The sequence below is a fragment of the Bos grunniens genome, chromosome 7 (genome assembly GCF_055505025.1).
Source record: "Bos grunniens cultivar Pamir isolate PY7600 chromosome 7, Bosgru_T2T1.0, whole genome shotgun sequence".
In the NCBI taxonomy this organism is placed as follows: Eukaryota; Metazoa; Chordata; class Mammalia; order Artiodactyla; family Bovidae; genus Bos; species Bos grunniens.
Genome location: NC_141171.1, coordinates 51,444,698 through 51,471,026, shown reverse-complemented (window position 1 = coordinate 51,471,026; position 26,329 = coordinate 51,444,698). Strand labels below are relative to the sequence as shown.

The following is a 26,329-nucleotide window of genomic DNA, read 5'->3' as shown; positions in this document are numbered from 1 at the left end:
CAGATTATACCACCCCATACTCTGTATCAAATACAAACACAAAATACAGTGGACTGTTTTGGGTGTCACCAACACACCCTGAGGATATACATTTGGAGAAACAGAGGCCTACTAAATAACTGGGTCTGTAGAAGTTAGGCAGACTAACGAAGAAGGGAGACAGCAAGCAGAGACCCTGTCATTAAATGAGCTAATGATGGAAAGTGGAGGCCGTTCATGGAGAACATAGGTCCGCATCTTAACTTCATTTGTTCAGCCACACCTGGAAACTTCCTAATTTAGCTGTGTGCCTGGGATTGGCCTCTCTAACTCAGCCCCCCAGTGAAGATGGAGGAGCCACCTAGGGTGTGTGTGTGGAGGAGTTCCTGGAGCTAGATGAGCAAGGGAGAACATGGTCTGTTAACATGCAAGTCCTATTGACTCAACCTTCAAAACAGACCCAGAATTCAACCACACCTCCCTACTTCCAACATTACCTCCTTGTTCCAAGCTATAATCACGTCTCACCTGAATTATTTCAGCAGCTTTCTAATTTCTTATGGAGATCTCTCTGCTTCCACTCTTTCATTCTCCACAAAGCAACCAAGAGGACCTTTTTATATTATTAGTGTAAGTGAAAGTCACTCAGTTGTGTCCAACTCATTGCGACCCCATGGACTATACAGTCCATGGAATTCTCCAGGCCAGAATACTGGAGTGGGTAGCCTTTCCCTTCTCCAGGGAATCTTCCCAACCCAGGGATCGAACCCAGGTCTCCTGCATTGCAGGCAGATTCTTTACCAGCTGAGCCACAAGAGAAGCCCTATTATATTATTATTTTAATAATCTTGTTATTTATTTTTGGCAGTTCTGAGTCTTCGTTGCTTCAAGGGCTTTTTTCTAGTTGCATGAAGTGGGGCTACTCTTCATTGCAAGGTGTGGATTTCTCACTGCAGTGGTTTCTCTGGTTGCAGAGCTTGGGCTCTAGGGCTTGAGCTCAATAGTTGGGTGCACAGGCTTAGTTGTTCCATGGCATGGGAGATCTTCCCAGAGTAGGGATCGAAACTGTGTCTCCTGCATTGGCAGGCAGATTCTTTACCACTGAGCTACCAGGGAAGCCCTATTATTTTTATTTTTAATGTTTAAACTACATTTCCATTTCATTCAAACGTAATGGTCCTTTTATTCTGCTGAAAATCCACACAATACATTCTCATTACTCTTAGTAGAATAATTAAACTCTGTCATGACCTGAAGATCTGATCTATAGTCTGGCCCCAGCCCACCTCCCTGATGGGCTCTTACTGTTCTGTCATTGCTCGCTCCTTTCCAGCCACACTGGCCTCCCTCTGTTACGTGAAGCCTGTTCCTGAGGCAGGGTCTGTGCAGCACTTTTTCTCTCTGCAAGAAGGGTTTTTACCCCAGATTGTCACAGGACTGCATCCCTGTCACCTAAGTCTCATTTCAGACATTACCTACTCATGGAATTCTTAGTTTCTTCATCACTTTTCTCTGTTTTATTTTCTCCCCGGCAATTGTCACTACTAGTAACTGCCTTGTTTATTTATTTATTTTTAATCGTTTATTGCCTATCCCTCCGCACACACACACTGGAATGTACAGTCCACAAAGTAGATATTTTATCTATCTTCTTCACCACTGCCCCTAGAGCACCTAGTGGCACTCAATAAATACCTGTTCAATGAGCTCATAGAAAGGGAGGGGCTAAGGGAAGCGCTGCGCTTCTTCTGGAGACCACACGAGGGCGCTGCTCCCCGCGGACTGGATCGCTAGAGCCGCTCCCTTGGGCCAAGCGGCGGAGTTTGCTTCTTGAGCGGGCCCGTAGAGTGCACAGATGGAGGGGCGGCCCGAAGGAGGTCCTTGAATACTTTGCCTTGCCTTGGGGTGTAGCGGGGAGCAACGGCCTGGGGCGAGAGACCCATCAGGCTCATCTGATGTGGGTCAATCAAACCCCCCACTAGATACCTGGGACCCATTTCTTCTCTGAGAAATGGGATTCAGGCCAGTCCTCCCCACCAACTCCAGGTCTGGACTTGTGGCAAATATCTCCAAGTTCACGGAGGTCCCAGGGCAGGAATTAGAGGATCGAGTCACCATATTACCAATTGGGAATGGGTGCTGAGTCTGAGGGGGGAAATTGGTTTCAATCCAGGATGAATAGAAACTGGCCTAAGAACTGAAAGTTCAGGGAATCCCTGTGACCACTCCTTCAAGAATGCGTCCTAACTCCAGGGGCCAGTGACTCAAGGGAGCCTGAGGGGGACAGGAGCTGGATTTAGCATGAATACCCCCTCACAAACATGTCCTCCCTTCCCACCCCTACTCCAGCTAAAGTTCAGAGGGTTTGCCCTGCCCTCTCTGGCCCCAGCTACTCTGGCTCCCCAGGCTGCCTATAGTAGAAGGCCACCATGCCTCCATCCTCTCCAGACCCTTTTTTCTCTTAAGTCTCAAGTGCTCTGAGCTGCACAGGTTGATGAGGGAGTGAGTGAAGATCTGTCTGTGGGCATCAGTGGTCTCCCAGACAGGGCCAGTGAAAGTGTGCTGTCTGAGAGATCAGTACTGGGCATGAGCCCTGGAAAATGCCCTGGCCCAGGATGCAAAGACTTGGTTCTCCTCCTGGCTCAGTCACAGACTTGTCAGGTGTTCTTGAGCAAAGCTCTTCCCGCCTCTGAGCCTGTTTTCTTCTACCAAAACTGCGACAGTGTTTAAAGCAGACCTTTAGCAGTACATGGGGGAGCCGTGTCATCAGCTGGCTGCCTGGGTGTAAATTCCAGCTTGGTCACTGTCTAGCAAGTGGAGAAGAGATTTATCCTCGCAGAACCCGAGTTTTCCTATCAGCAGGAGGGGAATAATAAACGTGCCAACTTCATAGGCTTTATTAAAGAAACAATGCATGTAAAATAGGCCTGGTAAATAGTAAACACAATAAAGCGAGGCTGTTATTATTAAAAATGATGAATATAGTCACTTCTAGAGTGGAGAGAAAAGAAAATGTATGCTGAAATGTCAATTGCATCCAACCACTGTGCGTGGCACATTTTCTTATATTATCCTTAGGACAAGCTTTTAAAAAACTTTATTTTTGGAGGGTTCAGGATGGGAAACACATGTATACCTGTGGCGGACTCATTTTGATATTTGGCAAAACTAATACAATTATGTAAAGTTTAAAAATAAAATAAAATTTAAAAAAATTAAATTAAAAAAATTAAAAAAATAAATAAAATAAAAAACTTTATTTTTACAAACTTTTAATTTATTTTTAAAAAACTGTTTATGTGAGTCTAATTATAGAAAAAGTTGCAAGAAAAAAAAGTAAGTCTCTGGCTGGTACCTATCATCCAGCTTCCCCCAGTGGTAACATCTCACATAACAACAGTACAACATCAAAACCAGAATGATGACATAAGTACAACACTGTTAACTAGACTGCAGGCATTATTCAGGTTTCACTTGTTTCTATTGGCACTCATGTGTCTGTGTGTGTTTGTGTGTATAGTTTTATGCAATTTTATCATATGTATAGATTCACTTACACCCAACTGGACAAATTGCTCCTCAAGACTTGGTTTTCTCATTTATAAAATGGGAGTGAGAATGAGATGAAATAATGTATGTAAAGTGCTTGGAACAGCACCTAAAATTGAGTAGCAAGTATTCAATAAATTTAAGTTTTTTTTTCTTTTTTTTCCCCAGAAAAAAAGCATTTTTTAGAAAAAAATGACTTATAATATATGAATAACTTATATTTGTTATAGAAAATATCTTCCCTGGTGGCACAGAGGATAAAGAGTCTGTCTGCAACACGGGAGACCCAAGTTCGATCCCTGGGTCGGGAAGATCCCCTGGAGAAGGAAATGGCAACCCACTCCAATATTCTTGCCTGGAGGATCCCCATGGACAGAAGAACCTGGTGGACTACAGTCCATGGGGTCGCGAAGAGTTAGACACGACTGAGCGACTTCACATCACATTATAGAAAAAAACAGAAAATATTCATAAGATTAAAACTAAAATAAATTTTCAAATGCCCATACCTCAAATTTTTACTCTTACCACAAATTTTAGGTGTATTTCATTATCCTTATTTTATTGTAAAGACACTGAGGCTCAGAAAGGAAAGCACTTTGCCATAGTCACTAAGCTTATGAATGAGGAGCCACGATTGAATGCATACTCTTGCCTCCAGGAGCTCACAGCTGTGGGGCAGCAGACAGGCCTATGAGTCATACCAACCCAGAGCAGACTGGAATGAACAGCCACTGGTGGTTTCTGAACACTTGTTATGTTCCAGTCACTGCCTGAACACCTAGCAGGTTATCTCAGTGAGTCTTTGTAGTAGCCCTTTGAGATAGCTAACATCCTCATTTCTGGTGAGGAAGCAGATGAGGCTCAGAGAGGTACCTTGCTCAAGATCAAAACTAGGGTCTGGTTGGCCCAGGGTTTAAAAAGGGGTCGGTTGCATGCCTCAACCTGAGCTTCAAAGCTCTTCGCTGAGGGATTCAGACAAGGTGTGGAATGTGTGTGGAAGGAGGGTCTCTCCAGCTGGAGCTTTGGGCTTCTCTCGTCCTGGAGCTGGGGTGCCCTTCTCTGACCCCACTTTGACCCCAGACCACCAACATCCAGTCAAGACTTGGGAGCGTACCCTAACAGCTGAAGCCTGCTTCCACTTCTCACAATACCCAGACTCCATCTGGAGCGGAAGAGTGAGAGCCTATGAAAGGAAATCGTGTTAGTTGCTTCAGTCATGTCCGATTCTTTGCAACCCCATGGACTATAGCCTGCCAGGCTCCTCTGTCCATGGGATTTCCCAGACAAGAATACTGGAGTGGGTTGCCATTTCCTTCTCCAGGGGATCCTCCCAACCCAGAGATTGAACCCAGGTCTCCTGCATTGCAGACAGATTCTTTACCTCTGAACCACTTGAAAGAAAGAAGCAGAGGAAAAAGAGCAAAACTGTCTGAATCGCTCTACCAGGCGCCTCTGACCCAGACTGCCAGGCTCAGGAATTGTTGGAAAGGCAACTGCAGGTATGTGATTGTTGAGTTTCAGAGTAATTACTTATGCTCCCCTTACTTCCAGAAAAGGTTTAGACAGCAAGAGACATAGAAACAAGTATTTAGAGAATGATTAAAGAACCCCATAATGAAATGAAATTGGAGAAGAAAGAAATAATTGTCCTCAAAATGCTGAATAGGGGATAATTGCTGTAATTGAGCATCAAAGCTTAACTGTGAGCTTCCTGGCGGTGGATGCAAAAAGGGAACATATGAATTCTACACTTGCATTGTCTCATAAAAGGAAGTACTTCTACCAGATACCAGATGAGCCAAACTTTCTAACACTGAGCTACAAGAGAATTTATTGTACTTCATTCAGGCACTGGCCAGGGGCCTTATATGTAGTAATATCTAGAACAGTGCTTTTATAAAGGATACAGATATTCATATTCCATGTGAATATGTCTTATGTTAGTGGTTCTCAACCCTTTCTGAATCAGTATTTCCTTTTTTATTACAAATATATTAACAACCCTTTAATATTCTGAAATGAAGTTAACAATAATATCCTATCTGCACACTTTTCTCTTTAAAGAAAGTCAATATCCAGGACATCTCTGGCGGTCCAGCAGCTATAACTTCACACTCTCAATGCACGTTATATGGGTTCCATCCCTTGTTGAGGAACTAAGATCCCACGTGGTGTACCACGTGGTGTGCTCTAAGCATTAAAATATATATGTGTGCGTATGTATATATGTGTGTGTATATATATAGTCAATACCCTAATTAATATAAAAGTGATTAAAAATATGATATTTGAATATCAAATGCTTGGCCACAACTACTCTAGAAATCTCAATGAAGTAGCCCATTACTTGCACCTACACAGACTTGTCTTGAATGTGACAACTACAAATATAAATATAGGTTTTTTGTTCAGCAACTCAAATACCACCAACATTAATAATTCACGCTTAATTCCATTCCTGGAAAACAGTGCAAAAACCATTTTTGTGTTTTTAAAAATATTTACTTATTTATTTGGCCTTGCTGCAGGTCCTAGCTGCAAGATGGATCTTCAGTTGCAGCGTGTGACCTCTTAGCTGCAGAAGTTCTCCAACCAGGGATCAGACCCAAGCCTCTTGCATTGGGAGCACAGAGTTCCAGCCACAACACCACCAGGGAAGTCCCTCTTTTTGTGTTTCTGTGTGAATTAGGGATGAACCTAGGTTCAAGTAATTGTAATCAAGAGTTTTACCCATATGAGTGTCTGGTGAGACACTCAACAGCAGTGTGGAATGTGCGGCAATTTTTTCCCTCATAAATTGCTTATTGACACATCCGTCCAAGTCACCTTTACAAACAACCCATCAAGAATCTTAAATGTCATTGAAGCATCCTCCAATTCCCAGGGGCGATTCTTTTTTTTCCATCTCCCAAACTCCTTTTATTAGAAAACTACTGGAGAATGTCGTCTACCAAAAAACGGAGGTTTGGATCGAATACATACAGATATGGGGGTCCGGGGTTCAGAAGATCCAACGCAAGGCAGAATCAGAAGGAATCCTGAGGGTGACAGTAACGGGGAACCAGGCTAAGACAACACTGAACCCACATTGTTAGAGAACTTTAGGAGTGATTTCTTCAAGAAGACAAACTTAACATAACCCTCAATGAACTTGAAGATTTTGAAAAGAGATTTACATAACTGAGGAAGTGTTTGGATTTGAATTACTACTAAGTACATAGAAAATTAACCCAATATAAAAATGCCAGAAAATCATTTCACTCCAGGGAAAACAAAATGCACTGGAAAAGACAAAGTAACCATAGTATACTATAAGATTTACCTATGAATAGATACCACATTGCTGTTGTTTAGTCCCCATAAATCGTGTCCAGCTCTTTGCAACCCCATGAACTGTAGAGAGTCACCAGGCCCCCCTGTCTGTGGGATTTCCCAGGCAAGAATACTGGAATGGGTTGCCATTTCCTTCTCCACAACAGGCAGTTCTTAATAGTGTGAGCCCAACAGCTTTCCCTCACAAATAAATGCCTGCTGCTGCTGCTGCTGCTTCGAAGTCCCTTCAGTCGTGTCCAACTCTGTGCGACCCCATAGTCGGCAGCCCATCAGGCTCCCCTGTCCCTGGGATTCTCCAGGCAAGAACACTGGAGTGGGTTGCCATTTTCTTCTCCAATGCTTGAAAGTAAAAAGTGAAAGTGAAGTCGCTCAGTTGTGTCCGACTCTTAGCGACCCCATGGACTGCAGCCCACCAGGCTTCTCTGTCTGGGTTCCTCAATTGGTGACAATGAAAACTTTCCCACAGATTTCTAAAATGTTCCTTAAGACTTAGTACCTCTTCCTTTGTGAATCATTGTCTTAGATCAATCCTAAGTTATAAAAAAGAACAAATGGAACTTCCTTGGTGGTCCAGTGGTTAGGACTCTGTGCTTCCACTTCAGGGGGCATGGGCCTGATCCCTGGTTGGGGAACTAAGATCCTGCAAGCCACTAGGCACAGCCCCCAAAATAAAATAAAATAATAAAAAGGCAAATGGATGTTGTTAAATTGCAGCTCTCTGTGACCAAATTTCTTTCCTTTTTTTTCTTTAATTATTTATTTCTTTTTGGCTGTGCTGGGTCTTCATTGCCACAGGGGCTTTCCTCTGGATGTAGCGAGCAAGGGCTACTCTGTAGTTTCAGTGCTCAGGTTTCTCACTGCTGTGGTTTCCCTTGTTGCGGAGCATGGGCTTTACGGCACACGGGCTTCAGTAGTGATGGCTTACAAGTTCTAGAGCACAGGCTCAATAGTTGTGGCGCATGGACTTAGTTGCTCCAAGGCATGTGGGAATTTCCTGGATCAGAGATCAGAACCCATGTCCCCTGCATTGACAGGTAGATTCTTTACTACTGAGCCACTAGGGAAGCCCCGACCACATTTCTGAGATCAGACGAGATCGGGCGCCTTCAGGCTGATACGGCCTGAGACTCCCGACCACATTTCTAAGGGGAATGAAACTTACACATTCCTGGTACAGGATGTGATGTGATCTTGTTCCAAGACTGAGCTCTGGAGATGTTAATAGTAGTTCTGGCCTATTCATATAGTGCTTTCCCTTTTGCCAAGCACTTTCGGAGATGCTATCTCCTTCAATTGTCAAGAGCCCCCTAAGAAGATTGTTATTCTCTCCCCATCAGAAGACAAAGTTGAGGCACAGAGAGAAAGGTTATCACATAGAAAGTTTATCACATCTTGTAGATCAGGCACTGTAGATCGTCATAGAATTGTCTTGGCAAGCCTTTTCACAGCAACATGACTGCAAACAGTTCACGATGGACATCACTGGCCAGTGCCTGAATACAGAACAATTGTTTCAAAGTTTCATTTTACACAGAGGAACCTGAGGCTTGAGGAGGGAGGCAGGTTGTGTGATGCACAAGAATCACATAGCCGTCTATGCTAGGGGATGACTGAAGGGGTAAAGTCCTGGGACTGGAAATTTAAATCTCTTGAAGTCACAGAAATGGGCCCAGAAATGGAGGAGGATGGCCTGGAATCCAGGCCTTCGCCAAGCACATCATAAATCCCTTTCCTCCACATCTTCTGTGGATGACATGGGTTCCAGACATCCTCTAACCTCCCCCTCCATCCATCCCTACTTTCACCCTATTCAAAGGATCTTGACTCCAGGCAATCAGACAGCAGAGCCTCTCCACCCCCTGGGTATGCATGAAGCATTATCTGGCACTTCCTCCAGGGGCCCCCAGTCAGCATAGGAGGTGCAAGGGGACTTCAAAGGGTAGACCTGAGTTCAAATCCAGCTGCACCCCCAAAACTGCTGGATCAACGGGCTCTGATGGGGAAAGAGATATGGATGAGAAAAATCATACTGGGATAGGAGCAATGACCCCTTACCCTGAGCTTCCAAATTTGGGTAACTGGGCCCATGGCCACCTGGTGATAGAAGTATCTTCCATGGAGGAACCCCTCCCTTAGCAGTCTCCCCAGCCAGCTGAGCTCTGGGTCCACTTAGCACTCACTTCTCCGGGTCAGAATAAAAGGAGAAGGCAGCTGTATCCCTCCCCCATGGGATACATGTTGTGAGTCAGGACTGCTTTCTTGGGTGGAGGTTTCTGAAACTCTGAGTGGCCTTGCAGAGCCACTGTCTCATTGGTAATTATGGCCATCTCCCAGCAGAGAGGGACCACTTCAACTGAGGATGACTGGTCCAGGTTAAAGCAGCACCTTACTAAACTCCCACTGGAAGGAAGGGAGGGAAGAATGAAGGAAGAAAGGAAGGAAGTGGGGAAGGAATAAAGAGGAAGAAAGCAAATCTGCTCTTAACTGCAGCTGTCACCAAGTCAGCACCTACAATGGGCCAGGCATCATATTCTATGATTATTGCCCCCATTTTGCAGATGAACAAACTATAGATAAGAGAAATTGACTAACATGTCCAAAGTTAGAAAGCTAGAAAAATAGCAGAACCCAAATTTGAACCCATGACAGTCTGGCTCCCGAGAGTGTACCCATTTCGTTAACTGCCCTGCTGCTCTTACCTAGGCCTCCTTCCAGTCTGTGAGGCAGAGATTCTTACCACCTCCCCCAGGACAGATGGAGCACTGAGCCTCAGTGAAGCTGAGGACGTTACTGTCTGTAGAGGCAGAGGGAGGGCGGCCATCGTCTCATGTGTTTGTTCAGAGTAGCGCTGAACCTTAAGAGCACAGGCCCAGAAGAAAGAGAGGAATTCTAATTGAGTCTGAGATTCTTGATAACTGGGTGGCATTGGGCTGTTACTCACCTGTTTTTAGCTTTACCCCTTTAAAATAGGGAGGAGTATCTAGTCTTAGGGCAGTTGTGAAGATCATGCAAGATTATGAGCACATGGGAAGTGTCATTGCTTAAAGCTCGACCGTCTCTGCCTCAGAGGTTCAGATTTTGCTCAGATGCTTAATTCGTTACCCTAGTTAATTATGTAGACCAGTGCTTTAAATCCTGGTTGATGTCAAACTTACATGCTCAAAATGTAAATGTTTGGGCCCTACCCCAGGAAGTTTTGAATTAGGAGGACTGGGATGAGGCTTGGACCTCTTTATCTTAAATAAATTCTCAGGTAATTCTGATGCACAGTCAGGTGTGGGAGCACAATTGACCTGCATAGACATCTCAGCCACATTTGGAGAAGGGACTCAGGTGGGTCCCTTCATGTCCCCTTCTCCCCTTCTCCCCTTTCTTGTCACCACCAGCACCTCCTCCCCACTGGCTTGAAAGTGCTCTTCCCAAATGTAGGTCTGTGTGGCCTAGCAGAGAGTCAGTGACACTCAGGGTCCCATGAAGCCTGCCTTTCCAGAGGCCTGGGAAGCCAGCACAGAGCTGGGAAGCAGGATGCCAGGGTTTCTGCTGTGGATTTGCCCCCTTGGGACTCACTGGTGGCCCAGGGCCAGCAGGTTTCCAAGCCTCAGTTGCCCATTGTCCATCACTAGATAGGGAAAGCAGAGTGGCCTGTCTGCTTCCTCAGGAGTGTGTCCTTGGTGCTTGAACGCCAGAGAGCATGAGGAGGCCTGGGTGGAGAAAGGGGAGGAGGTGAAAGAATCCTTTATAACTGTGCTTTCCCACTGACATCGCCTTTGATGCTCACAGAGATAGGGAATAAAAACCAGCATCTGCCTGGGGCTTGGGGGCTTCCCTGGTGGCTCAGTGATAAAGAATTTGCCTGCCAATGCAGGAGAGGACCCCTGGAGAAGGAAATGGAAACCTACTCCAGTATTCTTACCTGGACAGAGGAGTATCATGGTGGACTACAGTTCAAAGGCTTTCAAAGAGAGTCAGACATGACTTAGCAAATAAACAATAACAACAACCTGGGGCCTATAACATCCTCTGTTATCTGTCCTTGGTCTTTGCTTTAATGTTATCTAACCCTCCCTCCTTTCTGGCCTTCTTGCTGTTCCCTGAGTGCTCCAGGCTTGTTTCCACCTCAAAGTCTTTGCCCGAGTTGCTCTGCTTAGAATACTTCAGCAGTGGATCATCACAAAGCTGGTTCCTTCTGTTATTCAAGCATCAGCTTCCAGGCCACAGGCTCAGAAAGACCTTTGCTAATCAGTCACCAAATCTAAAGTGTTGTTCCGAGCACTGGGACATAGCATCCTAGAGTATACCATTAAAATTTAACTTTCATCTTAGTATTTGTCATCATAGGATCTATTTTCCTTTTTAATTTATTTAATGTGTTGCCTGTCTCCCCCTACTGTAGAATGTGAGCTCCATAATAGCACATCCTTGGCTGTCTTGTTTTTTGCTGTCTCTTAGTGCCTGAAAAGTGTTCGGTGATTGTGGAATAAATGAGTTAATGATACTGCCCCAGAATGAATTGTGATTCCTTTTTCTATTTTTTAAATATTTTTAATTTATTTTTGGCTCTGCTGGGTTCGTTGTTGTGCAGACTTCTTACTGCGGGCTTCTCTTGTTGAGGAGCACAGGCTCTATGCACCCAGACTTCAGTAGTTGCAACTCCCAGGCTCTAGAGCATAGGCTCAAGAGTTGTGGCTCTTGGGCTTAGTTGCTTTGTGGCACATGGGATCTTCCTGAACCAGGGATTGAACCCGCATCTCCTGCGTTGGCAGGCAGATTCTTTACCACTGAATCACCAGGGAAGCCCCTCCTTTTTCTATTTTTGAAAATTAATTTATTTATTGGCTGAGCTGGATCTTTGCTGTGCGTGGGCTTTCTCTGATTGTGATGAGTGGAGGCTACTCTCTCGTTGCATAGCATAGGCTCTAGCCGCAAGCTTCAGTAGTTGGGGCTCGTGGGCTCAATAATTGTGGCACACAGGCTTAGTTGCTCTGCAACATGTGGGATCTTCTGGGACCAGGGACCGAACTTGTGTCCCTTGCGTTGGCAGGTGGATTCTTAACCACTGGACCACCAGGTAAGTCCGTGATTTCTTTTTCAGATTAGAGGACACTCAAAGTTCTGAGAGAAGTGACTGTCCCCAAACCATTCCAGGCCTTTTGAATTCTTTCTCCAGGTCCTTCCTGTAAAAAGTGAATGACATACAAACGTAGCTGGGGTGAGGCTCACAGGTGTGATGAAAACTTGGAGTTGCCCCGTGAATGGGCTACGACTGATGTGAGGGTGAGAGGGCGGAAGGACAGAGCCTGTGAGAGACAGGCTGAGACAGGAGAGCAGGGTGTGGCCCTGGCAGGGGCCGGGGGAGGGGTGACCTGGCTGCGTGTCAGGAAGTGTTCCCCCCACCCTCCCCTGGGGAGAGCCCTAACCCTGAGGCAGTTTTGTTGTGGGGAAGCAGGTTGTCAGGCAGCTGTTGAAGGAGAACAAAGGTGTGGCCTGGGTGGTGACTGTCTACTGAGGTCCTAGGCCCGATACTGATCACCCAAAGGAACAATCCCACAGTGGCGCTTGGCCAAATAGGCGATAGGTAAGCTTCCTCCTAAAACCAGCCCAACCACACATGAAGCCTCAGACCTGTGGGGAAGGGAGAGAAAAGAAGTTTCTAAGGAAATGGAATGGTCAATGTAGAATGCTTAGTAATAATAATGATAATAATATGGCACGTTTACTAGAACATGTCTGTTCCCTTGATCAATCTTCAAGAAGCTCTCTATAAAGTAGGCATTATTATTTTTGTTATTCCCATTTGAGAGACGTGGAAACTGAGACTCAGTAAGATTAAACATCTTGTCCAAGGTCACACAGTAAGAAGCCAAGTCAGGATTCCAGCTTAGGTCTATAGTGATTCCAGGGCACTGTGGAAACCTAAACCTGGGGGTAGTTGCTAGGGGCAAGTTAAGAAGCCAGAGCCCCATGGACTCCTGCAGAATTATGGATGGGGAGGGAGAGTGGAACAGGCTGTGTATAAATAGCAGGCCTGTTTTTATCCCTACACATGGGCTGAAGCAGGCAAGCAGCTCTATCTGGCACAATTTGAGGGCTCTGAATGCCAACCCAGCCTTGTGTCATACAACTCCCGCCCCAGCATGTCCCTGGGAGCTGAAATGCCTACTGAGAGTTATTTCTTTGGGTCAGGACATTGACTCCAGAGGATTTCTGTAAAAATACATAGATTGTTAGAGAAACACATCAATCTCCTGGCACCTGTTGAAGGTGGCAACCTAGGCCAGCCAGCTGGGTCCTGTGGGAGGGGGCTCAGCTTTTCTGTTGAAGAAGATGGCGTTCAAAGACAAAGAAAAGTATGAGGCTTGTTTCACAGCCTGTGTTTCTTCAATCCCAGAAGCCTGGGAATTATAATCCAGAGTTCAAAAATCCTAATGGAGACTACGTCATCTGGGACAAAGATGGAAAGAAGCCACTCCAGTGGATGGAAGAATACTAACTTCCTTTGCTTTTGCTGGGCTGATACCAGATGCCTGCAGCTAGCTGCACTTGCTGGCATTCATGTGTTTAATTTTTAAATGATAAATGAATTAATTATTATTTACTCCTTGATTTGTGGGTAGGCAAAGAAGCAGGTTTCTGAAACTCAGAAGAAGACATGGGCGGAGATCTCTGGTTTAGAGCACGGATAACCGAAGAGACCAGGCCTGGAAGAGAAGAAAGAACGAGGGGTGTCCAAGGGCGAAGCGCAGCTCAGCGGTCACAAGGTTGCAGCGGCGGACCAGCATTTGGGGAAAGGTAGGAACTGGTCCCCGCCACCTGCCGGTCAGCAGCCCTACCCACAGTCAGGCCGCGGCTGCACTGGCCTAGTCCCAAAATATGTGAGCGCCGCCCCTTTCTCCCGCCCCCTTTCCCCGCCGCGCCCGCGGGGTCGGGGGCTGAGCGGTCGGCGCCTGGAGCCCGGCCGGCATCCCAGAGCGGGAGGCGGGAGGGGGCCGCGGGGGGCGGGGCGGAGCCTCGGCGCCTCCCGGAGCCTTATTCCAGGCTGCACGCCGAGGAGTGCTCAGTCGACCCAGGGAGCTGCGCGCGGCAAGCAGCTGGCTCTCTTGCTTGAGGCACTAGGGCTCGGGCGGTCGGACAGACGGAGTGAATAGAGAGACGCCCAGCGGCCGCGAGCTCCGCGCAAATCCCAGGCAGGCTTGCACCCAGAGGCCGGCAGCCGACCGTGCCCGCCGGGATCTCCAGAGCTTCTCCCGCCCGTCTCCCGTGCCAGCGTCCGGTGGTCGCCGCCCCCCAAAGTGATTGCTGCCTCGCCTCCGCCGAGTCCGGGACCATGAAGCTGCTGCCGTCGGTGGTGCTGAAGCTCTTTCTTGCTGCAGGTAAGCGGGCTGCCGCCGCTCCCGGAGGTCTGGGGGGATGGGGACTCTGCTGGGGGCACGGGGGAAGATCGCTGCAGCGTCCCCGGCGCGAGCCACTTGGTGGGGCCCGTGCTCCCTGGCTTGCGGGAGCCGGCCGCGGTGCATGGCGACTGGGGTCTGGGCTGGGGGTCTGAGGCGGCCTCGCCCCTTACCCGCAGTGCTTTCGGCGTTGGTGACTGGCGAGAGCCTGGAGCGGCTTCGGAGAGGCCTGGCTGCTGGAACCAGCAATCTGGACACCCCTACTCAATCTACGGACCAGCTGCTGCCCGCGGGAGGTGGCCAAGGCCGGGAAGTCCTGGACTTGGAAGAGGCAAACCTGGACCTTTTCAGAGGTGCGTGTGGGGGCTGCCCATCTTCGGACCCTGGTGGTCAGTTGAAGTATCATAGGATCTGGCATTTATGCCGATTGGGCACAGTTGTGGTTTGGAGCTTTTCAAGAGAGGACTTCAAGGAAAAGCCTCTTGGCCTGACAAGCTCCCTGGGGGATCCTAGAACGTAGGTCCTGTTATCTTTTTTGTCCTCGGGTCTCACATGCCACATTGCTGCCCTTCTGCATACTTGGGGGCAAATTGAGACAGGCAAGGTGCTTGGGTTTTGTGTGTTCTTCTCTGAGGTAAGCTAGGTGACAGGAACAAGGACTGGTTGAGATGCTTTCCCTAGAGTTTCTATATAAAAATGTGCACAAGATCTAATTTCCACATTAATTGACTATTATGTATAAAATCACAGATGTGGAGGTGCTAGGCACATACCAGGTGTGCAGGATTAGTCTCCTGCATCCACCTGTCTCCAGGTTGGGGAAACAGTGGGGAATGAGGAACACTTGGTCCTGCCAGGTGAGGCCGGCACCTCTTGGGGAGGCTGTGAATGGCGAGCACTGGGACCCTAGAGAGCTGTTTTGATATGCTGGGTGTCCACAAATCCTTCACAAGCCTGGATACTTCCTGACCACTTGGAGGCCCTGAGAGGGGCTCCAGAGGAGGAAGGGCCAGGTGGGATCCTTCAACCAGCAAAGGTGCTGTGGCCAAGTACATACAAGTGCAGGGCAGAGTCCAGAGCCTCCAGTATCACCTGTTTCCCTGCCCCCAGTCACCTGCAGAGATTCTTGAGGGTGGAGCAGGGACTGAGCTCTGGAGCCCCGGAATGACTATATTTGGTTGGAAAGATACCCACCTGTTCTAACTCTGCCTGCTTCTCTGCCACTCTTCTTCTTCCTTACCCAGGGATTACCTTAGGTGCTGTCCACTCCAAAGCTGAGGCTGGGCTCTCACCTTCCATCCTTTCACAGTAGCCCTCCAGGGGGCGGGGATCACCCCTGGCCTGAACAACCTGGATTCTCCTGGCCCTCTCCTAGGAAGGGCAGAGCTGGGCTGTGACTCACTCTCCACCCACACAGCTGCTCCTCATACCTCGCAGACCTGACTCACTGCTCCCTCTCCCCAGCAGGAGCCTGACTGTCACCCTGTCACTCTCTCCCTCCCTTTTCTGATTGGCTCGTTTCTCCTGCCTCAGTTTCACCACAACTGTGGTCACTAATTTCCTCTGAGCATCTGCTTCTTCTGAGTTCTGAAGGGGCCTGGGTCTGCACGGTAGGAACAGGGGACTATGGGACTATTGGCACCTGTCTCTTCTCTTTTCTCAGGTTTGCTGGGCAAAGACTATTTTTCAAGTCTAGGGATCCTGTCACCTGAAATAAGTAACTGTTACCATTTACTAAGTGTCTTCGGTGTTCTAGTCACTTAACATGTTATTGTGAATTAATTAATCCTGCTGCAACCCTCTGAAATAGGAACGCCTGTTCACTTTTTACCAAGAACCTCAGGGTTCAGAGAGATTAAGGGACTTGCCCAGGATCACATGGCTGTAATTCGAGCACCATTCTGCTGACTTCAGAGCCCATTCATTGTCTGGTTCCTGGCTCAGCATCCCAAGTGCTCTGGGCTTGTGTGGAGGAGGACACTGCTGGGGTGTATGAGGCAGCTTAGTGTGTTGGGGAAGAGCACTGGATATGGAGTCCAGAGACCACATTTCAGATCCCAACCTGCATGACCTTGGTCAAGTCAGTACCTTTTGGGACCTCAGGTTTTTCATCTGAAAATGGAAAGCCATATATTTTGAAGTAAATTCTACTTTCAGAATCCTAAGCCTTCAATCTAATAATGTATGATGCTCACCCTTCTGCCAGACATGTGCCTATAGCCATAGACAGCAGGCACCTTTTCTTCTGCTGGGACAGGGAAGGGAAGACTGGCGTCAGACCCCTGGGCTGATGGGCATAGCCCAAGGTCAGTCCCAGCTGGATGTCTGTGTGAGATTGTTTTTCTCCTTTGAAGCATGGAAAGAATGGAGAGAGCCATCATTGTTCTAGTTCCTTTTGATAGTTCTTTGCTCTCCGTCTTTCTGCCTCTTGGGCACCCCATCCTAGAAAGCAATAAACAGGACATCTGGGGATAAATGTAAATGGGCCTTCGAGAAGTAGTGAACTGCAAAGAGCACCGAGCAGGGTAAATATTTTGCTTGATGTCAAAAAAGCAAGGCTCTTTGAAATTAGCACAATATTATAAATCAATTATAGATCAATAATATTTTTTAAAATTAAAATTAAAAAAAATTTTTTTAAGTTAAGAAGCAAGTGTCTGACCAAGGATGGCCTGCTTGCTGTCCCTGAGCTGGGTTCTGGTCTGGGCTTATGGTACCCTGGTGCTACAGGGTACCCCAGAGGGTACCGCCTGGGCATTATTATTATTTTAGAAACCTCTTTCCTCTAAAATACCCTCCAAGTGCCTTCTCCAGAAGCAGTTTTTATCTCTGACACTGTCTTCCTGTAAGTGGGTCACTGAGTGCAACATCAGGAAATGAGGCTGATTTAAGGCCAAAATAGAACCAAGTGGGTATGGGGGAGTAGGAGCTGAGTATAGACAGGGGTAGGAGTGAGGTCGGTAGAATTGCCCAATCAGCTGCAATTACTCTACTGAAGCTAGCATTCTTAGAATGAGATTCTTAAAATGAGGTTGTGAAATACCTTCGTTGGGACCCCCCACCAGCCTCTACTTCCTCTACCACTTTTGGGTGGTCTGCCCAGACTGACTTTAGGTAGAATCAAAGTGTCCTTCCAAACACTGTGCTGTTCTGATTTTTTTTTCCCTTGAGGGAGTCAAAGACTTAACAGGGTACTTTTCTACTGCAGCTGCTTTCTCCTCCAAGCCACAAGCTCTGGCCACACCAAGCAAGGAGGAGCGTGGGAAAAGAAAGAAGAAAGGCAAGGGGTTAGGGAAGAAGAGAAACCCATGTCTTCGGAGATACAAGGACTTCTGCATCCACGGAGAATGCAAATACGTGAAGGAGCTCCGGGTTCCAACCTGCATGTAAGTGTCCCTTCCCTGTGGCTGTTATCAGCTCGGTCTGTCAGCCTAGTGGCTGTTCGTCCATTATCACTGTTCCTTGAATTCATAAATCCACTCAGTTTCTTCTCACCCTCTGGGAGGAAGTTGGGAGGAGGGGAAATATTTTTAGTCAGCGGAAGGGGCTCCCCCCAACATAGGATGCAATTTCCTGTGGCGTGGGTTTGTGACGCTCTTTCATCTTTGGGGGCATTTCCTGCTTGTTCAGAAATGAGCATGTGACTAGGAGAGCTGACACCTGAAGGCAGGTTCTTCATCTCTGCCTCATGCTCTACTCCAGATGGGAGAAGCAAGTAGGAAACACGGCAGAGTGGGGCTCCTGGGCGGAGTGCAGCTCCCGTGGCCTCCTTTCCTAAGTCCTGCAGGCAGGTACGAGGTGCCTTTGGACGTGTGCTGTGCAGGTGTGCTCAGACAAATGTGCATGTGAGTGAGCAGATGTGGGTTAATTGTAAGGCATGGCAGGATTGTACAGAAAGCAATCATTGTGGGAGCAGGGAGAAACCCTTCTTCCTCACCCCAGCGAGGGCCAGGATGTGGGGGACGTGGTGGGTATTGACCTTTGGCCATGAGGGTGGGAGAACACTTCCTTTGTGCAGGATTAACGGAAAATAGAACCCATCTCAGTAGGCATCAGCCCCCGGTCAGACGGCACCACCCCTTCCCTGGGCAGGGGTGTGGGTGGAGGGGCCATGGGTTCCCCAGCTACTTTGCTAGGCTGAGCCCAGCAAACGGCTGCCTTGGCAGTCCCTCAGGGATGACGACACTGCCATGCTCTGTGGCAGGCATAATGTCACCACTGTACCCAAGACCCACACCCACATCAGGCTGCAATCATGCCCTCTCTTCTTTCGGGCTGGAGTTTCTATGGGGAGGCAGCCTCTGTGACCTGGGAGACTCTGGGCAGATCAGGAAACTACTGTGTGCACACTGCCTCCCAGCGTGGCAGGAAGGCTTGGCTGCCTGGCACTTCTGCTTCTGTGATTGGTACAGATCCTTTGATTTTTTTTTTTTTTTTTTTAAAGCTTCCTTTTGCCATCTGGTCTCATATAGCAGAGTTGCCCTGTATTTGGCAGTAGGATCCATCACCCCTCTCCATGTCCACAGTCACTTGTGGGTCGTCTCCTTTAATATCTGTATCAGGAACTTGGTGTTGGATGGGGGTGCTTAAGAGTAACCTAAACAGTTCCCATATTATTCTTCCAGAGGTCTGGGGACAGGGCAGGGAATGTTTGTCTTAAATTTGTAAAATGGCCTCATTAACACAGGGTGGAGGCAGTCACTCTGAGGGTTGTCAAGATGGATTCAGGCCAGGAATCTGTCTGGGCTGAACTGGCCAGGGCACTGGTGGGTGGACTTCCATTGCTCAGCTGAGAACCCTTGTAAGGCTGCTTTCCTGCACACCTGGGCTCGACCGACCACCTAAGCCCAAAGAACCTAGGTAATGGTGTCCAGGGCCAAGGTGCCCCTAGGGATGGTGATGAAGACTGTGATGATGCCTTCTCTCCTTTTTCCTGGAGCTTAACAGTTTACATTTAATATGAATTGAGCCCAACAGGTATATGTTGACTACCCACTTGGTGCCAGTTATTCTAGGGGATGGGAAAATATAGCCCTGTATTCTCAAAAACACTCTGCTGGTTAGGCAGGGCTTACTGTCTCTACTTGAAAGATAAGGAAACTGGAGCCCGGAAGTAGGAAATGATTTGGTTTGAGATCAGCAGCTAAATAAAGTGGGTGGAAATAGGACAGGCACTCAGGTGCCTAACTTCCAGTCCAACATGCTTTTCATGCCCCCAGGCTGCACTAGGTGTTGGCTTGCTTCCTTCTTCCCCGTCTGTTCTTACAGAGTTGGAGCACAGTTTTATAGAGAGCAGCTATTATACTAGAGGTCTCTTAAGGCTTTTACTAGTTGAAGAACATGTTGAAGTCTGATGTGACTACTTTGTCTGCTTCCAAGGCAAGATTTTCAAGGGGCTGGATTCTGTGTCTGGTTTTTCTGCCTCCTGCCTCCAGCCCTTGGTACTCAGGGCAGCAGACAGCAAAAAGACATAGAGCTCCTGGTTTGGGAGAATGTGACATCTGGGCACCTAAATCTGGGGCCCTTTGTGGCTCCTTCTAGCCTCCAGACCCAGCAACCGCCAGCCAGGGTGTGTCCAGGCTGCCGTGGTAAGCTTGAGGCTGGCCAGCTTCCTAAACCAGCCCTCCACAGCCATCATCCACAGGAAAACCCTTTTGTGTCACCAGCCAAAAGTTACCCTCAAAGAGCAGTTTCCTGGGGCTCCTGACGAGCTGCTGACCCAGAAATTGACTGCAAAATTTCCTGTGGCTGGAGGAAGCCTAGGGACAGTTAGCCTGAGGAGGACTCAGGGCTGAAAGAGGGCTCTACTTGGCCTCGCTGCCCAGTTGCCAAGAAGCAATAGCGAGCCCCCCTCCCCTTGACTCTGACTCTGGTACCCCTTTCCTAAGGATATGGGCAGTATCCTCTGGAATCTGATTAACTCCCACACAAGTGGGATTTGGCCTTTATTCAGTGCTTTTATCCATATTATCTCATTTGATCTTCATAAAGCTCTAGTGAGGTAGGCACTTATTATTCCTGTCTTTCACATGAGAAAATCAAAGCTTGGAAACGTGACCCTCCCTTGCTCCAGATCACCTGGCTAGAAATAGTAGCAGAGCCAGTCTGGAACTCATATATGCAGAGTCCCCTCTGCCAAATGGTGCCCCTCCACCTCCTGGGATAGGCATGGAGAAATCCAACTTGGAAGATGTCTCTGGACTCTAGAGGGTTCTGTTATAATACACGTTCTGAAACGGGCCACAGACTTGGGTAGGAGGAACACGTCCCAGTTTGATGGGTCGCCGGCTCTGGGCAAGAGACACGATCTTGTCACCACCCTGGGATGCTTGGAATGCCCCTTCCCTGGGGGAGCCAGGAGTTGTCTACAAAGGGAGGAGGAGGTGGGTAATATTAGGATGTTTACATTATTATCCTTTTGACTCAGGGTGGCGGAGGGGGTGGAGGGATTATGTAACTGAATTGCGGGACTCTGAGACCAAGCTTTATTTCTATCATCTGAGTAAGTACCTGTGGGGTTTGAATGATGGGCTTGAAGTGAAAAACAGACTCAACTTCAGCTCCCCTCCCCCCAGGAAAGCACAGTCTCTGAAGTCAGCCAGATTACTGGGTTGAATCCTTACTCGACTCTACCACTTACACGCTGTGTAGTCTTCGGCAGGTTATCTAACAGAAGTCCAACCTCTGTCCCTTCATCTTTAAAATGGAGATAGTAACTCCTACTTCAGAGGGATATTTTTAAGAAGAAGTGATCCTTGTAAAGCCATTAGCACAGTACTTGGCTCATAGTAAACCTATAATGTGTGCTATTAATTATTATTTATTTATCATTCAAGATACTAATAATTAAGAAATCAGAGTCAGACAACCCCCAAAAATCCATCAAGCCCATCAGATATGTGTTTCCTTGGGGTAACAGTGTTCAGAATGGAAAGAATTATGAATTTGGAATTTGGCCCTTCTGCTCTCTAGTTTTGAAACATTTGGCAAATTCTTTACTCTCCTCTGACCTTGATCTTAGTCTTTCAATATGTAAAAGAGGCTATCGCTGCCTACCAGGGTGTTGTCTTAGTTAAGCTAGTTGATAAGAATAGTGTCTTGTAAAGTGTGGTGCACAGGTGATGTTCCAGGGTGCTCCTGAGAGCATCCTGTATGTCCCGGCAGGAAGAGGGGTCATTGTCTTGCCCACCTGGGTCGATGGGACAGTTGTATGGAGAGGCTGGGCACAGAACTGTGTGCTGTGCTGTGGGCCTGACCTACCTTTATCTTGCAATGAGATGGTTCTCAAAACGTGCAGGAGATGGGAGAGAAAGAGGTGCTGGGCAGGATGGCAGGGGCAGCCTGCCCTTGGGCCTGCGTCGGTCTGTTCCTTGGAACTTGCCTGCTACCCTTCCACAGGAAAAAGAGGTGCTTTGCTCTGAGGAACCAGGTGCCTCACCTTCTCCCCAGAGGATGTGCAGTTCAGAATAAAGGGCCCCCAACTTCTTGGTGCTTCCTTTTGCAGCAAATGGCCTAAAGGCCATGGGCAGACAGGGCCACCACATCCCTGACTAGGCATTCGTGGATGCGAGTGAGCAGCATGCTGAGTTCAGCGTCAGACAGTCTGCATCTGTGTTTCTGCCCTGCTGTGTGACCATGGGGAAAATTTCTCTGCCTTTCTGTGACATGGGCTCCTACCTACATCAAAGGATCTGTGGGCTGCTCAGATAAAGAAAGGGACGTGAATGTGCCTGATCAACAGTGGGCATTTCTCAGTCTTCCCAAGAGCTTTCAGGAAAAGTTTTGTGTTAGAAGAGGCTGTTGCCTGTGATTTCTTTCTTTTTCTTTTTGGCCATGCCCTGTTGCAAGGATCCTAGTTCCCTGACCAGGGATCAAATCTGCCTTGGAAGCACAGAGTCTTAACCATTGGACCTCCAGGGAAGCTCCTGATTTATTTCTTGAGTGAAAAAAGCCGAGGGGGTTGTTTCTGATGATCTAAAATGCGCTGGCAGGACAACTGGGCAAGATGTTTTTCTTGCTTTGTTGCTTTGTCTTGGGATGATAGCTGGATGTTCAGAGGTCAAAGGCCAGAATTCAGCTTTCAAGTTGGGCCTTGCACCCAGGGGGAGCTGGGAGTTAAATGAAGGAAACTTGAGAAAAATGACTCCTGGCAAAGGAACAAGACCTATTAATAGGCTGGGCAGTGGCAGAGAGGGACTGGCTGCTGGGAGCATCGGTGGGGAAGGCTGGGTTTATTTCTGGGTCAGAGTGATGAGGGGCCTCACTAGAGAGAGTGATACTGAATCCCCTCAGTTCAACCCATGTGCCTAAGTCCTCAGAACTGACTGAAACAACATCTTTACACACATGTAGTTAATCATCCACACGTGGAACCTATCTAGCCAAAACCTGCAGTCCTTTCTTTTTTCCTGCCTGGAGCAGGATTCTGGGGCCAGAAAACCAAAGGGAATGAAGAAGGGGAGGGCTTGGAGTGAAGGAGGAAGGCCACAGAGCCTTTAGAGGGGCTTCCAAAGAGCCTTGTACTAGAGAAGAATAGAGGAGCAACAGGGATCACAGAGACAGAGAGGCTGAAGCTGTGAGGAGTGGAGTTTGGCTTATGTAGGCAGCCCATCATCAGGAGTGAAACCAGACCACTAACTTTGTCTCTGCTTTGTTCTGTTTTGGACCAGCTGCCACCCAGGTTATCACGGAGAGAGGTGCCATGGGCTGAGCCTTCCGGTGAAAAATCGCTTATATACGTACGATCACACAACCATCCTGGTTGTGGTGGCTGTGGTGCTATCATCCGTCTGTCTGCTGGTCATCATGGGGCTTCTCATGTTTTGGTGAGTGTTACAGGCTGTTTCTGAAAATCACTTCTATTTCTCCTTCGTTAGGATCTTTTATCTGATGGTCACATGAGCCCTCCAAACCTCCAACCCCACCTCCTACTCCCCCTACCCTCTGCCAAATCCTGGGCTAAGAGCCTGACTGACATTCCTGGGTATGGGCCCTCCAAGAGCCTGGCTTCTTTGGTATGACGTATGTCCAGTGTCTAGAGCCCAGGGCCAAAGTCACCAGGTCATAGGAGGTCCTGTTCTAGCAGGCTCTGCAGCCCTCCCATGAAGCCACATCTTCACACAGTTCTTTTTCCTGACTCTATTTTCTGTTGGCATCAGGATGTGATTTGGTCAACAGAGCATGAATGGTGCTATTGGTATATTTTTCTAAATCTGAGGCATCCGGACCTCAGGCCACACTTCTGATCCTGCTTCTGTTCTAGATCGGAGGGACCTATTAATCACTCTGTGCCCATTTATAAGCAGTGCAGCTCATCTGTTGTGAGACCTGGATCTAATTACCTGTCTAAGAGCTGTAATCTTCCAGGGATTGTAATCTCTGTTCCCCTACTTCATAAGCATGTTGTGAGGATTGTATAAATTAGATGAAAACTCTTGGCAAATTGTGGCCTGCAATTAAGAGACGGGCATCCTTTGGATATGGGCATTTGAACCTTTGGGCAGAGGTCTGTTGACCCACCATGTCCTCTGGGTTTTTCCAAGTGTGAAGAGAACCACTGCGCCAGAATCTTTTAGGAGGGCCAGCTCTGGAACCCACACCCTGTTACAGCAGGCAGAACTTGCTCACAAAACTTACCTTCCTCAGGTACCACAGAAGAGGAGGTTATGACGTGGAAAATGAAGAGAAAGTGAAGTTGGGCATGACTACGTCCCACTGAGAGGAACCTGCGCTCAAGGTAATGGTCCATCCTTTGCCCCATGGTACCATCACCGCCTTTCCTGGATCTAGGAAGAGATCCAAGCATGCTGGATTCTTCTTTCTAGGCATTTTTCTCTTGACCTGGAAGTTAGGGGGCAGGCTTCCATGGAGTCAGGGACCCATTGCGGAATTATTTTCAAAAAGGTTGTCAGTGCTGCATCTCTACTTAGGGTGAAAGTTGCCAGAGAGATACCCAAGAGAGATGCCTGAGAAGACAGCTTCTCCCATCCTCTTCTCCTCTCCTTCCCACCCCTTCCCAGAAGATCTCTCCACTTCTTTTTGTTGTAGTTGTTTGTTTTTAGATTTTCCACTTCTTAAAGCTGGACCTAGGAGACTCTTAAGACCTCTTAAGCTGGATCCAGCTTTAAATACCTTCTTCTTGTACTTTAGGAATCAGCTGGGGACTGCTACCTCTGAGAAGATACAAGTTGATCACAGATTCTACAGAGGGGAAGGACTTCACAACTAGCCATGAAGATTCCTTCATCCCCAGTTGCCATCTAGATTGGGCCTCCCATAATTGCTTTGCCAAAATACCAGAGCTTTCAAGTGCCAAACAGAATATGTCCAGTGGGATCTGGGTCAGAAGAAAGCAAAAGTGAGGGACCTTCGTGTCCTGATTCTCCTGCACCAAGCCCTACTTACCCCCATACGTTTGTTTGAACACTTCTCTTCTGGATTAAAAATGCCAGTTAAATTCCATATGCTCCAGGATCTTTGACTGAAAAAACAGAAGGAGAGGAAGAAAGAAAGATTTGGGGACTGGAAGAAAGTAATAAAGATCGAGAAGCCATGTACTCAAGTCACCACCAAGGGATCTGCCATTTGGACCCTCCAGCGCTGGATTTGATGGGTTAACTGTGAAATACCATAGACCTGAGAACTCTGAATTTTGGGACTTCTACCCAGATGGAAAAATAACAACTATTTTTGTTTGTTTGTTTGTAAAATGCCTCTTAAATTATATATTTATTTTATTCTATGTATGTTAATTTATTTAGTTTTTAACAATCTAACAATTTTTCAAGTGCCTAGACTGTTACTTTGGCAATTTCCTGGCCCTCCACCCCACATCCCCCACCATCTGGCTCAACATTTGACTCTTCTGCTGCAAACATGAGATGGCTCTGTGACCCATCTGTAGTCATCCATTGTCTGTCCACATTTCTGAAGATCTTCCATGATCAGAGTGCCACAGGGGGAGTTCTGTATGGTCAGGATGTAGGAATTAACTTTGTCAGATCCACTCTGTGAGTTGGACTGCAGTCTTGCCTAGGCGATTGTGTCTACTGTTTGTGTTTTGAAAGCCCGCGGTGCTGATGTCAAGATGTAACAGATATCAGTGTTATCCTGTGTCCTCTCCCTGCCCAATCCCAGAAGAGGTTGGGCTTCCATGCCTCCAGCTTTCCTGGCCCCTCACTCTCTGTGGGCCCAGGTCCACAGAGTGGGAACTCACTGTCCCTTGTGTCAAGACATTTCTCTTACTCCTGCCGTTCTTCTGGTGCTACTCCATACAGGGGTCAATGCAGCAGGGGATAACCTAGAGAAGGTATTTGCAAAGAAAAAGGCTGAGGAGGAACAGGAGACATTGGAGCTGACTGTTCTTAGTAATTGATAACCTACCAATTGCTACAGAGAAGGATGGAGGTGGGGAGGGCTTTTGTGTAATCCCACCCACCTCACCCAAACTACAAAGGTATGCTGTCATGGTCCCTTCTGGAAGTTTCTGGTGCCATTTCTGAACTGTTACAAACCTGTATTTCCAAACTTGTATTTCTAAAACTGTATTTCCAAACTTGGTTCATGTTTATACTTTGCAATTCAAATAAAGATAACCCTTACTCTGTAGTCTTCTGTGTGCTTGTTTTAACTGGGAAGTGGTTTAATGTAGGTATTTTCTAAGCCCTGACTCTCTGTTGGGCTCTACATCAAGTCTGTTTATACTATCTCAGTATCCCCAACAATCCTGTGTAGGAGCTACTGTTGTCCCATTTTTCCAGAATCAGAAACTGAGGCTTGGAAAGTCTATGTAACTTGCCTGAGGATACCTAGTTGGTAAGTGACAGAGCTGCAACTGGTAATCTGACTTTTATTATTTGTCTTAATACTTACATGATAGCATATCTGAGGCAAGAGAGAACAGACTTTCACAAAGGAAAGGTTGTAACCAAGAAAGACATCTACTCTTTCAGTCAGCAGACCTTGGCCTCAGGGCCTGACCCTACTATGCTGTCTGTGCAAGCAGGCATTGCTCCTGGTGGAAACAGGCACGTTTGACTCCCCTCTCGTGCTCTACATTCCATCTATCATCCATCAAC

General features: G+C 47.5%; 1 protein-coding gene across 1 annotated transcript; it reads left to right on the top strand.

Annotated features, from left to right (window-relative positions):
• The first annotated feature begins 13,794 nt into the window (after nt 1-13,794).
• HBEGF (heparin binding EGF like growth factor) lies at nt 13,795-25,859 on the top strand. Its single transcript, XM_086411982.1, has 6 exons — nt 13,795-14,234; nt 14,432-14,605; nt 17,461-17,638; nt 22,922-23,077; nt 23,898-23,988; nt 24,402-25,859. Exons 1-5 carry the CDS (start codon nt 14,189-14,191, stop codon nt 23,968-23,970), a joined length of 627 nt encoding a protein of 208 aa, XP_086268108.1. The 5' UTR covers nt 13,795-14,188; the 3' UTR covers nt 23,971-23,988; nt 24,402-25,859.
• The last annotated feature ends 470 nt before the right edge of the window (nt 25,860-26,329 follow it).

Coding starts and splice junctions, on each gene's coding strand:
- HBEGF (XM_086411982.1), top strand. CDS start 14,189: ATGAAGCTGCTGCCGTCGGTGGTGCTGAAGCTCTTTCTTGCTGCAG. Junction 14,235..14,431: donor GAAGCTCTTTCTTGCTGCAG/GTAAGCGGGCTG, acceptor CCTTACCCGCAG/TGCTTTCGGCGTTGGTGACT. Junction 14,606..17,460: donor AAACCTGGACCTTTTCAGAG/GTGCGTGTGGGG, acceptor TTTCTACTGCAG/CTGCTTTCTCCTCCAAGCCA.